Source organism: Petromyzon marinus, assembly GCF_048934315.1.
Source record: "Petromyzon marinus isolate PM22_M1 ecotype Great Lakes invasive population chromosome 85 unlocalized genomic scaffold, UKy_Petmar_22M1.pri1.0 chr85_unloc.2, whole genome shotgun sequence".
Classification (NCBI taxonomy): Eukaryota; Metazoa; Chordata; class Hyperoartia; order Petromyzontiformes; family Petromyzontidae; genus Petromyzon; species Petromyzon marinus.
The window spans coordinates 620,385-636,235 of record NW_027422647.1 but is presented as its reverse complement, the minus strand read 5'-3'; the positions used below and the strand labels follow the sequence as shown (position 1 = coordinate 636,235).

At 48.0% G+C, this 15,851-nt stretch overlaps 1 protein-coding gene across 2 annotated transcripts in view; it reads left to right on the top strand.

The window, feature by feature from the left end:
• CWC27 (CWC27 spliceosome associated cyclophilin) overlaps nucleotides 1–15,851 on the top strand; it is a 53,944-nt gene that overhangs the window by 13,045 nt on the left and 25,048 nt on the right. For both annotated transcript variants that reach the window (XM_076059263.1, XM_076059264.1), the window contains exons 3-5: nucleotides 11,780–11,892; nucleotides 13,197–13,340; nucleotides 14,258–14,356. In XM_076059263.1, the coding sequence (XP_075915378.1) occupies nucleotides 11,780–11,892; nucleotides 13,197–13,340; nucleotides 14,258–14,356 (356 nt within the window). The remainder of the gene's footprint in view (nucleotides 1–11,779; nucleotides 11,893–13,196; nucleotides 13,341–14,257; nucleotides 14,357–15,851) is intronic.

The window sequence follows — 15,851 nt, the reverse complement described above, 5'->3', positions numbered from 1 at the left end:
CACTCAGTCACTCAGTCACTCACTTAGTCACTCACTCAGTCACTCACTCAGTTACTCACTCAGTCACTCACTCAGTCACTCACTCAGTCACTTAGTCACTCACTCAGTCACTCACTCAGTCACTCACTTAGTCAGTCACTTAGTCACTCACTCAGTCACTCACTTAGTCACTCAGTAACTCACTCAGTCAGTCACTCAGTCACTCACTCAGTCACTCACTCAGTCACACACTTAGTCACTCAGTCACTCACTCACTCACTCAGTCAGTCACTCACTCAGTCAGTCACTCACTCACTGAGTCACTCAGTCAGTCAATCACTCAGTCACTCAATCAGTCACTCACTCAGTCACTCACTCAGTCACTCACTCAGTCAGTCACTCACTCACTTAGTCACTCAGTCACTCACTCAGTCACTCACTTAGTCACTCACTCAGTCACTCAGTCACTCAGTCACTCACTAACTCAGTCACTCACTCAGTCACTCAGTCACTTACTCAGTCACTCAGTCACTCACTTAGTCACTCAGTAACTCACTCAGTCAGTCACTTAGTCACTCACTCAGTCACTCACTTAGTCACTCAGTAACTCACTTAGTCACTCACTCAGTCACTCACTTAGTCACTCAGTCACTTAGTCACTCACTCAGTCACTCACTTAGTCACTCAGTAACTCACTCAGTCACTTAGTCACTCACTCAGTCACTCACTCAGTCACTCACTTAGTCAGTCACTTAGTCACTCACTCAGTCACTCACTTAGTCACTCAGTCACTCACTCAGTCACTCACTCAGTCACTCAGTCACTCACTTAGTCACTCACTCAGTCACTCACTTAGTCACTCACTCAGTCACTCACTCAGTCACTCACTTAGTCAGTCACTTAGTCACTCACTCAGTCACTCACTTAGTCACTCAGTAACTCACTCAGTCAGTCACTCAGTCACTCACTCAGTCACTCAGTCACTCACTTAGTCACTCACTCAGTCACTCAGTCACTCAGTCACTCACTCACTCAGTCACTCACTCAGTCACTCACTCAGTCACTCAGTCACTCAGTCACTCACTTAGTCACTCAGTAACTCACTCAGTCAGTCACTTAGTCACTCACTCAGTCACTCACTTAGTCACTCAGTAACTCACTCAGTCACTTAGTCACTCACTCAGTCACTCACTCAGTCACTCACTTAGTCAGTCACTTAGTCACTCACTCAGTCACTCACTTAGTCACTCAGTCACTCACTCAGTCACTCACTTAGTCACTCAGTAACTCACTCAGTCACTTAGTCACTCACTCAGTCACTCACTTAGTCACTCAGTAACTCACTCAGTCACTTAGTCACTCACTCAGTCACTCACTCAGTCACTCACTTAGTCAGTCACTTAATCACTCACTCAGTCACTCACTTAGTCACTCAGTCAATCACTCAGTCACTCACTCAGTCACTCACTCAGTCACTCACTTAGTCAGTCACTTAGTCACTCACTCAGTCACTCACTTAGTCACTCAGTAACTCACTCAGTCAGTCACTCAGTCACTCACTCAGTCACTCACTCAGTCACTCACTTAGTCACTCACTCAGTCACTCAGTCACTCACTCAGTCACTCACTCAGTCACTCACTCAGTCACTTACTCAGTCACTCAGTCACTCACTTAGTCACTCAGTAACTCACTCAGTCAGTCACTTAGTCACTCACTCAGTCACTCACTTAGTCACTCAGTAACTCACTCAGTCACTTAGTCACTCACTCAGTCACTCACTTAGTCACTCAGTCACTTAGTCACTCACTCAGTCACTCACTTAGTCACTCAGTAACTCACTCAGTCACTTAGTCACTCACTCAGTCACTCACTCAGTCACTCACTTAGTCAGTCACTTAGTCACTCACTCAGTCACTCACTTAGTCACTCAGTCACTCACTCAGTCACTCACTTAGTCACTCAGTCACTCACTCAGTCACTCACTCAGTCACTCACTTAGTCACTCAGTCACTCACTCAGTCACTCACTCAGTCACTCACTCAGTCACTCACTTAGTCACTCATTCACTCACTCAGTCACTCACTCAGTCACTCACTCACTCAGTCACTCAGTCAGTCACTCACTCACTTAGTCACTCAGTCACTCACTCAGTCACTCACTTAGTCACTCACTCAGTCACTCAGTCACTCACTCACTCAGTCACTCACTCAGTCACTCACTCAGTCACTCACTTAGTCACTCAATCACTCACTTAGTCACTCAGTCACTCACTCAGTCACTCACTCACTCAGTCACTCACTCAGTCACTCACTTAGTCACTCAGTCACTCACTCAGTCACTCACTCAGTCACTCACTTAGTCACTCAGTCACTCACTCAGTCACTCACTCAGTCACTCACTCAGTCACTCACTTAGTCACTCATTCACTCACTCAGTCACTCACTCAGTCACTCACTCACTCAGTCACTCAGTCAGTCACTCACTCACTTAGTCACTCAGTCACTCACTCAGTCACTCACTTAGTCACTCACTCAGTCACTCAGTCACTCACTCACTCAGTCACTCACTCAGTCACTCACTCAGTCACTTACTCAGTCACTCAGTCACTCACTTAGTCACTCAGTAACTCACTCAGTCAGTCACTTAGTCACTCACTCAGTCACTCACTTAGTCACTCAGTAACTCACTCAGTCACTTAGTCACTCACTCAGTCACTCACTTAGTCACTCAGTAACTCACTCAGTCACTTAGTCACTCACTCAGTCACTTAGTCACTCTGTAACTCACTCAGTCACTTAGTCACTCACTCAGTCAGTCACTCACTCACTCACTCAGTCACTCACTCAGTCACTCAGTCACTCACTTAGTCACTCAGTAACTCACTCAGTCAGTCACTCAGTAACTCACTCAGTCACTTAGTCACTCACTCAGTCACTCACTCAGTCACTCACTTAGTCAGTCACTTAGTCACTCACTCAGTCACTCACTTAGTCACTCAGTCACTCAGTCAGTCAGTCACTCACTCAGTCACTCACTCAGTCAGTCACTCACTCAGTCAGTCACTGAGTCACTCACTCACTCTGTCACTCACTCACTCAGTCACTCAGTCACTCAGTCACTCACTCAGTCACTCACTCAGTCACTCAGTCACTCACTCAGTCACTCACTCAGTCACTCAGTCACTCAGTCAGTCAGTCACTCACTCAGTCACTCACTCAGTCACTCACTCAGTCAGTCACTCACTCAGTCAGTCACTGAGTCACTCACTCACTCAGTCACTCAGTCACTCGCTTAGTCACTCAGTCACTCACTCAGTCACTCACTCAGTCACTCACTTAGTCAGTCACTCAGTCACTCACTCAGTCACTCACTCAGTCACTCACTTAGTCACTCAGTCACTCACTTAGTCACTCAGTCACTCAGTCAGTCACTCACTCAGTCATTCACTCACTCAGTCACTCACTCAGTCACTCACTCACTCAGTCACTCAGTCAGTCACTCACTCACTTAGTCACTCAGTCACTCACTCAGTCACTCACTTAGTCACTCACTCAGTCACTCAGTCACTCACTCACTCAGTCACTCACTCAGTCACTCACTCAGTCACTTACTCAGTCACTCAGTCACTCACTTAGTCACTCAGTAACTCACTCAGTCAGTCACTTAGTCACTCACTCAGTCACTCACTTAGTCACTCAGTAACTCACTCAGTCACTTAGTCACTCACTCAGTCACTCACTTAGTCACTCAGTAACTCACTCAGTCACTTAGTCACTCACTCAGTCACTTAGTCACTCAGTAACTCACTCAGTCACTTAGTCACTCACTCAGTCACTCACTCAGTCACTCACTTAGTCAGTCACTTAGTCACTCACTCAGTCACTCACTTAGTCACTCAGTCACTCACTCAGTCACTCAGTCACTCACTTAGTCACTCACTCAGTCACTCACTCAGTTACTCACTCAGTCACTCACTCAGTCACTCACTCAGTCACTTAGTCACTCACTCAGTCACTCACTCAGTCACTCACTTAGTCAGTCACTTAGTCACTCACTCAGTCACTCACTTAGTCACTCAGTAACTCACTCAGTCAGTCACTCAGTCACTCACTCAGTCACTCACTCAGTCACACACTTAGTCACTCAGTCACTCACTCACTCACTCACTCAGTCAGTCACTCACTCAGTCAGTCACTCACTCACTGAGTCACTCAGTCAGTCAATCACTCAGTCACTCAATCAGTCACTCACTCAGTCACTCACTCAGTCACTCACTCAGTCAGTCACTCACTCACTTAGTCACTCAGTCACTCACTCAGTCACTCACTTAGTCACTCACTCAGTCACTCAGTCACTCAGTCACTCACTAACTCAGTCACTCACTCAGTCACTCAGTCACTTACTCAGTCACTCAGTCACTCACTTAGTCACTCAGTAACTCACTCAGTCAGTCACTTAGTCACTCACTCAGTCACTCACTTAGTCACTCAGTAACTCACTTAGTCACTCACTCAGTCACTCACTTAGTCACTCAGTCACTTAGTCACTCACTCAGTCACTCACTTAGTCACTCAGTAACTCACTCAGTCACTTAGTCACTCACTCAGTCACTCACTCAGTCACTCACTTAGTCAGTCACTTAGTCACTCACTCAGTCACTCACTTAGTCACTCAGTCACTCACTCAGTCACTCACTCAGTCACTCAGTCACTCACTTAGTCACTCACTCAGTCACTCACTTAGTCACTCACTCAGTCACTCACTCAGTCACTCACTTAGTCAGTCACTTAGTCACTCACTCAGTCACTCACTTAGTCACTCAGTAACTCACTCAGTCAGTCACTCAGTCACTCACTCAGTCACTCAGTCACTCACTTAGTCACTCACTCAGTCACTCAGTCACTCAGTCACTCACTCACTCAGTCACTCACTCAGTCACTCACTCAGTCACTCAGTCACTCAGTCACTCACTTAGTCACTCAGTAACTCACTCAGTCAGTCACTTAGTCACTCACTCAGTCACTCACTTAGTCACTCAGTAACTCACTCAGTCACTTAGTCACTCACTCAGTCACTCACTCAGTCACTCACTTAGTCAGTCACTTAGTCACTCACTCAGTCACTCACTTAGTCACTCAGTCACTCACTCAGTCACTCACTTAGTCACTCAGTAACTCACTCAGTCACTTAGTCACTCACTCAGTCACTCACTTAGTCACTCAGTAACTCACTCAGTCACTTAGTCACTCACTCAGTCACTCACTCAGTCACTCACTTAGTCAGTCACTTAATCACTCACTCAGTCACTCACTTAGTCACTCAGTCAATCACTCAGTCACTCACTCAGTCACTCACTCAGTCACTCACTTAGTCAGTCACTTAGTCACTCACTCAGTCACTCACTTAGTCACTCAGTAACTCACTCAGTCAGTCACTCAGTCACTCACTCAGTCACTCACTCAGTCACTCACTTAGTCACTCACTCAGTCACTCAGTCACTCACTCAGTCACTCACTCAGTCACTCACTCAGTCACTTACTCAGTCACTCAGTCACTCACTTAGTCACTCAGTAACTCACTCAGTCAGTCACTTAGTCACTCACTCAGTCACTCACTTAGTCACTCAGTAACTCACTCAGTCACTTAGTCACTCACTCAGTCACTCACTTAGTCACTCAGTCACTTAGTCACTCACTCAGTCACTCACTTAGTCACTCAGTAACTCACTCAGTCACTTAGTCACTCACTCAGTCACTCACTCAGTCACTCACTTAGTCAGTCACTTAGTCACTCACTCAGTCACTCACTTAGTCACTCAGTCACTCACTCAGTCACTCACTCAGTCACTCAGTCACTCACTTAGTCACTCACTCAGTCACTCACTTAGTCACTCACTCAGTCACTCACTCAGTCACTCACTTAGTCAGTCACTTAGTCACTCACTCAGTCACTCACTTAGTCACTCAGTAACTCACTCAGTCAGTCACTCAGTCACTCACTCAGTCACTCAGTCACTCACTTAGTCACTCACTCAGTCACTCAGTCACTCACTCACTCAGTCACTCACTCAGTCACTCACTCAGTCACTCAGTCACTCAGTCACTCACTTAGTCACTCAGTAACTCACTCAGTCAGTCACTTAGTCACTCACTCAGTCACTCACTTAGTCACTCAGTAACTCACTCAGTCACTTAGTCACTCACTCAGTCACTCACTCAGTCACTCACTTAGTCAGTCACTTAGTCACTCACTCAGTCACTCACTTAGTCACTAAGTCACTCACTCAGTCACTCACTTAGTCACTCAGTAACTCACTCAGTCACTTAGTCACTCACTCAGTCACTCACTTAGTCACTCAGTAACTCACTCAGTCACTTAGTCACTCACTCAGTCACTCACTCAGTCACTCACTTAGTCAGTCACTTAATCACTCACTCAGTCACTCACTTAGTCACTCAGTCAATCACTCAGTCACTCACTCAGTCACTCACTCAGTCACTCACTTAGTCAGTCACTTAGTCACTCACTCAGTCACTCACTTAGTCACTCAGTAACTCACTCAGTCAGTCACTCAGTCACTCACTCAGTCACTCACTCAGTCACTCACTTAGTCACTCACTCAGTCACTCAGTCACTCACTCAGTCACTCACTCAGTCACTCACTCAGTCACTTACTCAGTCACTCAGTCACTCACTTAGTCACTCAGTAACTCACTCAGTCAGTCACTTAGTCACTCACTCAGTCACTCACTTAGTCACTCAGTAACTCACTCAGTCACTTAGTCACTCACTCAGTCACTCACTTAGTCACTAAGTAACTCACTCAGTCACTTAGTCACTCACTCAGTCACTCACTTAGTCACTCAGTAACTCACTCAGTCACTTAGTCACTCACTCAGTCACTCACTCAGTCACTCACTTAGTCAGTCACTTAGTCACTCACTCAGTCACTCACTTAGTCACTCAGTCACTCACTCAGTCACTCACTCAGTCACTCAGTCACTCACTTAGTCACTCACTCAGTTACTCACTCAGTTACTCACTCAGTCACTCACTCAGTCACTCACTCAGTCACTTAGTCACTCACTCAGTCACTCACTCAGTCACTCACTTAGTCAGTCACTTAGTCACTCACTCAGTCACTCACTTAGTCACTCAGTAACTCACTCAGTCAGTCACTCAGTCACTCACTCAGTCACTCACTCAGTCACTCACTTAGTCACTCAGTCACTCAGTCAGACACTCCATCACTGAGTCACTCACTCAGTCACTCACTCAGTCACTCACTCAGTCACTCACTTACTCACTCACTCAGTCACTCACTCAGTCACTCACTTAGTCACTCACTCAGTCACTCACTCAGTCACTTAGTCACTCACTCAGTCACTCACTCAGTCACTCAGTCACTCACTTAGTCACTCACTCACTCAGTCAGTCACCCAGTCACTCAGTCACTCACTCAGTCACTCACTCACTCAGTCACGCAGTCAGTCACTCACTCAGTCACTCACTCACCACTCACTCACTCAGTCACTAACTTACTCAGTCACTCACTCAGTCAGTCACTCACTCAGTCAGTCACTCACTCACTCAGTCACTCACTCACTCAGTCACACAGTCAGTCACTCACTCAGTCACTCACTCACTCAGTCACTCACTCACCACTCACTCACTCAGTCACTCAGTCACCCACTCAGTCACTCAGTCACTCACTGAGTCACTCAGTCACTCACTCAGTCACTCACTCACTCAGCCACTCACTCACTCAGTCACTCACTCACTCAGTCACACGCTCACTCAGTCACTCACTCACTCGGTCAGTCACTCAGTCACCCACTCAGTCACTCACTCAGTCATTCACTCAGTCACACACTCACTCGGTCACTCACTCACTCAGTCACACACTCACTCAGTCACTCACTCAGTCACTCACTCACTCACTCAGTCACACACTCACTCAGTCACTCCACTAGCCTATGTCTCACTGTGTCTCACTGTGTGTCTCTGTGTGTCTCACTGTGTGTCTCTGTGTGTGTCTGTGTGTGTGTCTCACTGTGTGTCTCTGTGTGTGTCTCTGTGAGTCTCACTGTGTGTGTCTCACTGTGTGTCTCACTGTGTGTCTCACTGTGTCTCTGTGTGTGTCTCACTGTGTGTCTCACTGTGTCTCACTGTGTCTCACTGTGTCTCTGTGTTGTCTATCTGTGTGTCTCACTGTGTGTCTCACTGTGTCTCACTGTGTGTCTCACTGTGTCTCTGTGTGTCTGTCTCTCTCTGTGTGTGTCTCTGTGTGTGTCTCACTGTGTGTCTCTGTGTGTGTCTCTGTGTGTGTCTCTGTGTGTGTCTCTGTGTGAGTATCTGTGTGAGTCTCTGTGTGAGTCTCTGTGTGTCTCTGTGTCTGTCTCTGTGTGTGTCTCTGTGTCTCTGTGTGAGTCTCTGTGTGTCTCTGTGTGTCTGTGTGTGTGTCTGTGTGTGTCTCTGTGTCTCACTGTCTCTGTCTCTCTGTGAGTGTCTCTAGGCTACTACAATGTGTGTCTCACTATGTGTGTGTCTCACTGTGTGTGTCTCTCTCTGTGTGTCTCTCTCTGTGTGAGTGTGTCTAGGCTACTACAATGTCTCACTGTGTGAGTGTGTCTAGGCTACTACAATGTGTGTGTCTCACTGTGTGTGTGTGTCTCACTGTGTGTGTGACACTGTGTGAGTGTGTCTAGGCTACTACAATGGGTCTGTGTGTGTGTCTCTGTGTGTCTCACTGTCTCACTGTGTGTCTGTGTGTCTCACTGTGTGTGTGTCTCACTGTGTGTGAGTGTCTCACTGTGTGAGTGTGTCTAGCTACTACAATGTGTCGTCTCACTGTGTCTCTGTGTGTGTCTCACTGTGAGTGTCTCTAGGCTACTACAATGTCTCTGTCTCACTGTGAGTGTCTCACTGTGTCTCTCTCTGTGTGTCTCACTGTGTGTATCTGTGTGTGTTTCTCTGTGTCTCACTATGTCTCTGTGTCTCACTGTGTCTCTGTGTGTCTGTGTGTCTCTGTGTGTTTCACTGTGTCTCTGTGTGTGTCTTTGTATGTGTCTCTGTGTGTGTGTCTCACTGTGTGTGTCTCACTGTGTGTCCCACTGTGTGAGTGTGTCTAGGCTACTACAATGTGTCTCATTGTGTGAGTGTGTCTAGGCTACTACAATGTGTCTCTCTGTGTGAGTGTTTCTAGGCTACTACAATGTGTCTCACTGTGTGTGTGTCTCACTGTGTGTCTCACTGTGTGAGTGTGTCTAGGCTACTACAATGTGTCTCTCTGTGTGAGTGTGTCTAGGCTACTACAATGTGTCTCACTGTGTGAGTGTGTCTAGGCTACTACAATGTGTATCTCTGTGTGAGTGTGTCTAGGCTACTACAATGTGTCTCACTGTGTGAGTGTGTCTAGGCTACTACAATGTGTCTCTCTGTGTGAGTGTGTCTAGGCTACTACAATGTGTCTCACTGTGTGAGTGTGTCTAGGCTACTACAATGTGTGTCTCACTGTGTGAGTGTGTCTAGGCTACTACAATGTGTCTCACTGTGTGAGTGTGTCTAGGCTACTACAATGTGTCTCACTGTGTGAGTGTGTCTAGGCTACTACAATGTGTCTCACTGTGTGAGTGTGTCTAGGCTACTACAATGTGTCTCACTGTGTGAGTGTGTCTAGGCTACTACAATGTGTCTCTCTGTGTGAGTGTGTCTAGGCTACTACAATGTGTCTCACTGTGTGAGTGTGTCTAGGCTACTACAATGTGTCTCACTGTGTGAGTGTGTCTAGGCTACTACAATGTGTATCTCTGCGTGAGTGTGTCTAGGCTACTACAATGTGTCTCACTGTGTGAGTGTGTCTAGGCTACTACAATGTGTATCACTGTGTGAGTGTGTCTAGGCTACTACAATGTGTGTCTCACTGTGTGAGTGTGTCTAGGCTACTACAATGTGTCTCACTGTGAGTGTGTCTAGGCTACTACAATGTGTGTCTCACTGTGTGAGTGTGTCTAGGCTACTACAATGTGTCTCACTGTGTGAGTGTGTCTAGGCTACTACAATGTGTCTCTCTGTGTGAGTGTGTCTAGGCTACTACAATGTGTGTCTCACTGTGTGAGTGTGTCTTGGCTACTACAATGTGTCTCACTGTGTGAGTGTGTCTAGGCTACTACAATGTGTCTCACTGTGTGAGTGTGTCTAGGCTACTACAATGTGTCTCTCTGTGTGAGTGTGTTTAGGCTACTACAATGTGTCTCTCTGTGTGAGTGTGTCTAGGCTACTACAATGTGTCTCACTGTGTGAGTGTGTCTAGGCTACTACAATGTGTCTCACTGTGTGAGTGTGTCTAGGCTACTACAATGTGTCTCACTGTGTGAGTGTGTCTAGGCTACTACAATGTGTCTCACTGTGTGAGTGTGTCTAGGCTACTACAATGTGTCTCACTGTGTGAGTGTGTCTAGGCTACTACAATGTGTCTCTCTGTGTGAGTGTGTCTCGGCTACTACAATGTGTCTCACTGTGTGAGTGTGTCTAGGCTACTACAATGTGCCTCACTGTGTGAGTGTGTCTAGGCTACTACAATGTGTATCTCTGTGTGAGTGTGTCTAGGCTACTACAATGTGTGTCTCACTGTGTGAGTGTGTCTAGGCTACTACAATGTGTCTCACTGTGTGAGTGTGTCTAGGCTACTACAATGTGTCTCTCTGTGTGAGTGTGTCTAGGCTACTACATTGTGTCTCTGTGTGTGTGTGTGTCTCACTGTGTGTGTGTCTCTCTGTGTGTCTCTCTGTGTGTGTCTCACTGTGTGTGTGTCTCACTGTGTGTTGTCTCACTGTGTGAGTGTGTCTAGGCTACTACAATGTGTCTCTCTGTGTGTGTGTCTCACTGTGTGTGTCTCTCTGTGAGTGTGTCTGGGCTACTACAATGGGTCTCACTGTGTCTCACTGTGTGTGTCTCTGTGTCTCTGTCTCACTGTGTGAGTGTGTCTAGGCTACTACAATGTGTCTCTCTCTGTGTCTCACTGTGTGTCTCTCTGTGTCACACTGTGTGTGTCTCACTGTGTGTCTCTGTGTGTGTCTCACTGTGTCACACTGTGTGAGTGTGTCTAGGCTACTACAATGTGTGCCTCTCACTGTGTGTCTCACTGTGTGTGTGTGTCTCACTGTGTGTGTGTGTCTCTGTGTTGTCTCTCTCTGTGAGTGTGTCTAGGCTACTACAATGTGTGTCTCACTGTGTGAGTGTCTCACTGTGTGAGTGTCTCACTGTGTGAGTGTCTCACTGTGTGAGTGTCTCACTGTGTGAGTGTATCACTGTGTGAGTGTATCACTGTGTGTCTCACTGTGTCTCACTGTGTGTGTCTCACTGTGTGAGTGTGTCTAGGCTACCACAATGTGTCTCTCTGTGTGAGTGTGTCTAGGCTACTACAATGTGTCTCACTGTGTGAGTGTGTGAGTGTGTCTCACTGTGTCTCTGTCTCACTGTGTGAGTGTGTCTAGGCTACTACAATGTGTCTCACTGTGTGAGTGTGTGAGTGTGTCTCACGGTGTCTCTGTCTCACTGTGTGAGTGTGTCTAGGCTACTACAATGTGTCTCACTGTGTGAGTGTGTGAGTGTGTCTCACGGTGTCTGTCTCACTGTGTGAGTGTGTCTAGGCTACTACAATGTGTCTCTCTGTGTGAGTGTGTCTAGGCTACTACAATGTGTCTCACTGTGTGAGTGTGTCTAGGCTACTACAATGTGTCTCACTGTGTGAGTGTGTCTAGGCTACTACAATGTGTCTCTCTGTGTGAGTGTGTCTAGGCTACTACAATGGGTCTCCGTTCCACCGCGTGGTTCCGGGATTCATTGTCCAGGGAGGAGACCCCACGGGGACCGGGGACGGGGGAGACAGTGTCTACGGACAACCCTTCAGAGTGAGACACTCACACAGAGACACACAGACACACAGTGAGACACACACAGTGAGACACACAGACACACACAGAGACACACTCACACAGAGACACACACAGAGACACAGAGACACACAGAGACACAGAGACACACAGAGACACACACAGTGAGACACAGAGACACAGAGACACACAGAGACACAGAGACACAAAGACACACAGAGACACACAGACACACAGAGACACAGAGACACACAGAGACACACAGAGACACAGAGACACACAGAGACACAGAGACACACAGAGACACACAGACACACAGAGACAAAGAGACACACAGAGACACAGAGACACACAGACACACAGAGACACACAGACACACAGAGACACACAGACACACAGAGACAAAGAGACACACAGAGACACAGAGACACACAGACACACAGAGAAACAGAGACACACAGAGACACACAGACACACAGAGACACACAGAGACACAGAGACACACAGAGACACACAGACACACAGAGACACACAGACACACAGAGACACACAGACACACAGAGAAACAGAGACACACAGAGACACACAGACACATAGAGACACACAGACACACAGAGACACACAGACACACAGAGACACACAGACACACAGAGACACACAGACACACAGAGACACACAGAGACACACAGAGACACACACAGAGACACACAGAGACACACAGAGACACACAGAGACACACAGAGACACACACAGAGACACACAGACACACAGACACACAGAGACACACAGACACACAGAGACACACAGACACACAGACACACAGAGACACAGACACACAGTGAGACACACACAGAGACACACACAGAGACTCACACAGAGACTCACACAGAGACTCACACAGAGACACACACAGATACACACACACAGACACACACAGATACACACACAGAGACACACACAGAGACACACAGAGAGACTCACACAGAGACTCACACAGAGACATGGCTGTAGTAGGAGTGATAGTAGTGGTCGCTATGGTTACCGTGGTTACTATGGTTACCATGTTCGTAACGGTTGCTATGGTTACTATGGTTGTTGCGGTTGCTAAAGTGGTTACCGTGGTTACTGTGGGTACTGGTTACTATGGTTACTGTTCTTACTGTGTTCACTATGGTCACTATGGTTACCGTGCTCACCATGCTCACCGTGGTCACCATGGTTACCGTGCTCACCGTGGTCACCATGGTTACCGTGCTCACCGTGGTCACCATGGTTACCGTGCTCACCGCCGTTGCCGTGGCGACGGACCCCCCCCCTTCCAGGACGAGTACCACCAGCGCCTCCGCTTCACGCGGAGGGGTCTCGTCGCCATGGCAACGAGTCGCCCCGGCGACAATGGCAGCCAGTTCTTCATCACCCTGGACCGCGCAGACGAGCTCAACGGGAAGCACTCCATCTTCGGCAAGGTGTCGCCATGGCAACCGCCGCCGCCGCTGCCATCGTCATAGCAACAGCCGCCGCCGGCGTCATAGCAACAACTATCGCCATAGCAACAACCATCACCATCGTCATAGCAACAACAACCACCACCATCGTCATAACAACAACAGCAACCACCATCATCGTCATAGCAACAACCACCACCATCGTCATAGCAACAACCACCATTGTCATAGCAACAACAACCACCACCATCGTCATATCAACAACCATCACCGCCATCGTCATAGCAACAACAACCACCATCGTCATAGCAACAACAACCACCACCGTCGTCATAGCAACAGCCACCACCATCGTCATAGCAACCACCACCGCCATCGTCATAGCAACAACCACCATCACCATCGTCATAGCAACAACAATCACCACCATCGTCATAGCAACAACCACCATCGTCATAGCAACAACCACCATCACCACCATCGTCATAGCAACAACCACCATCGTCATAGCAACAACCACCGCCATCGTCATAGCAACAACAACCATCACCATCGTCATAGCAACAACAACCACCACCATCGTCATAGCAACAACAACCACCACCATCGTCAAAGCAACAACCACCGCCATCGTCATAGCAACAACCACCATCGTCATAGCAACAACCACCATCGTCATAGCAACCACCACCACCATCGTCATAGCAACAACCACCATCACCACCATCGTCATAGCAACAACCACCGCCGTCGTCATAGCAACAACAACCACCGCCATCGTCATAGCAACAACCACCATCACCATCGTCATAGCAACCACAACCACCATCGTCATAGCAACAACCACCACCACGTTGATATGAGTGTACAGCTCTGTGATTGGCTGTCGCAGGTGGTGGGTGACACGCTGTGTACCGCTCTGTGATTGGCTGTCGCAGGTGGTGGGTGACACGCTGTATAACGTGCTGCGATTGGCCGAGGTGGAGATCGGGCCAAACGATCGACCAATCAGACCGCACGTCATTCGGAGCACTGAGGTGATGGTGGTGGTGGTGATGGTGGTGGTGATGGTGGTGGTGATGGTGGTGGTGATGGTGGTGGTGATGGTGGTGATGATGGTGATGATGGTGGTGATGGTGGTGATGGTGGTGGTGATGGTGGTGGTGATGGTGGTGGTGGTGGTGATGGTGGTGGTGGTGATGGTGGTGGTGGTGGTGGTGATGGTGGTGGTGGTGATGGTGGTGGTGGTGATGGTGGTGATGATGGTGATGATGGTGGTGGTGGTGATGGTGATGGTGGTGGTGATGGTGGTGGTGGTGATGGTGGTGGTGGTGATGATGGTGGTGATGATGGTGATGGTGGTGGTGATGGTGGTGATGGTGGTGGTGATGGTGGTGATGATGGTGATGATGGTGGTGGTGGTGATGGTGATGGTGGTGGTGATGGTGGTGATGGTGGTGATGATGGTGGTGGTGGTGATGGTGGTGATGGTGGTGGTGGTGATGGTGGTGGTGATGGTGGTGGTGATGGTGGTGGTGATGGTGGTGATGGTGGTGGTGATGGTGATGGTGGTGATGGTGATGGTGGTGATGATGGTGGTGGTGGTGATGGTGGTGGTGGTGGTGATGGTGGTGGTGATGGTGGTGGTGATGGTGGTGGTGATGGTGGTGGTGATGGTGGTGGTGGTGATGGTGGTGATGGTGGTGGTGATGGTGGTGATGATGGTGGTGATGGTGGTGATGGTGGTGGTGGTGATGGTGGTGATGGTGGTGATGGTGGTGGTGGTGATGGTGGTGGTGGTGGTGATGGTGGTGATGGTGGTGATGATGGTGGTGGTGGTGGTGATGATGGTGGTGATGGTGGTGGTGATGGTGGTGATGATGGTGGTGATGGTGGTGATGGTGGTGGTGGTGATGGTGGTGATGGTGGTGATGGTGATGGTGGTGATGGTGGTGATGGTGGTGGTGATGGTGGTGATGGTGGTGGTGATGGTGGTGATGTTGTTGTAGTAGTTGATGATGATGTTGTTATTGTAGGTGTTGTTGTTGTAGGTGTTGTGTAACGTGTTTGTTGTTGTTGGTGGTGGTGGTGTTGTTGTTGATGTTGTTGTTGATGTTGTTGTTGGTTGTTGTTGTTGTTGTAGGTGTTGTTGATGTTGTTGTTGTTGTGTAACGTGTTTGTTGACGATGATGATGCAGGTGTTGAGTAACGTGTTTGTTGTTGTTGTTGTAGTAGTAGTTGATGATGATGATGTTGTTGTTGTTGTAGTAGTTGATGATGATGATGTTGTTTGTTGTTGATGTTGTTGTTGTTGTAGTTGATGATGATGTTGACGTTGTTGTTGTTGTTGACGATGATGATGCAGTTGTTAACGTGTTTGTTGTTGTTGTTGTAGTAGTTGATGATGTTGTTGTTGTTGTAGTAGTAGTTGATGATGATGATGTTGTTGTTGTTGTTGTAGTAGTAGTTGATGATGATGTTGTTGTTGTTGTTGATGATGTTGATGTTGTTGACGATGATGATGCAGGTGTT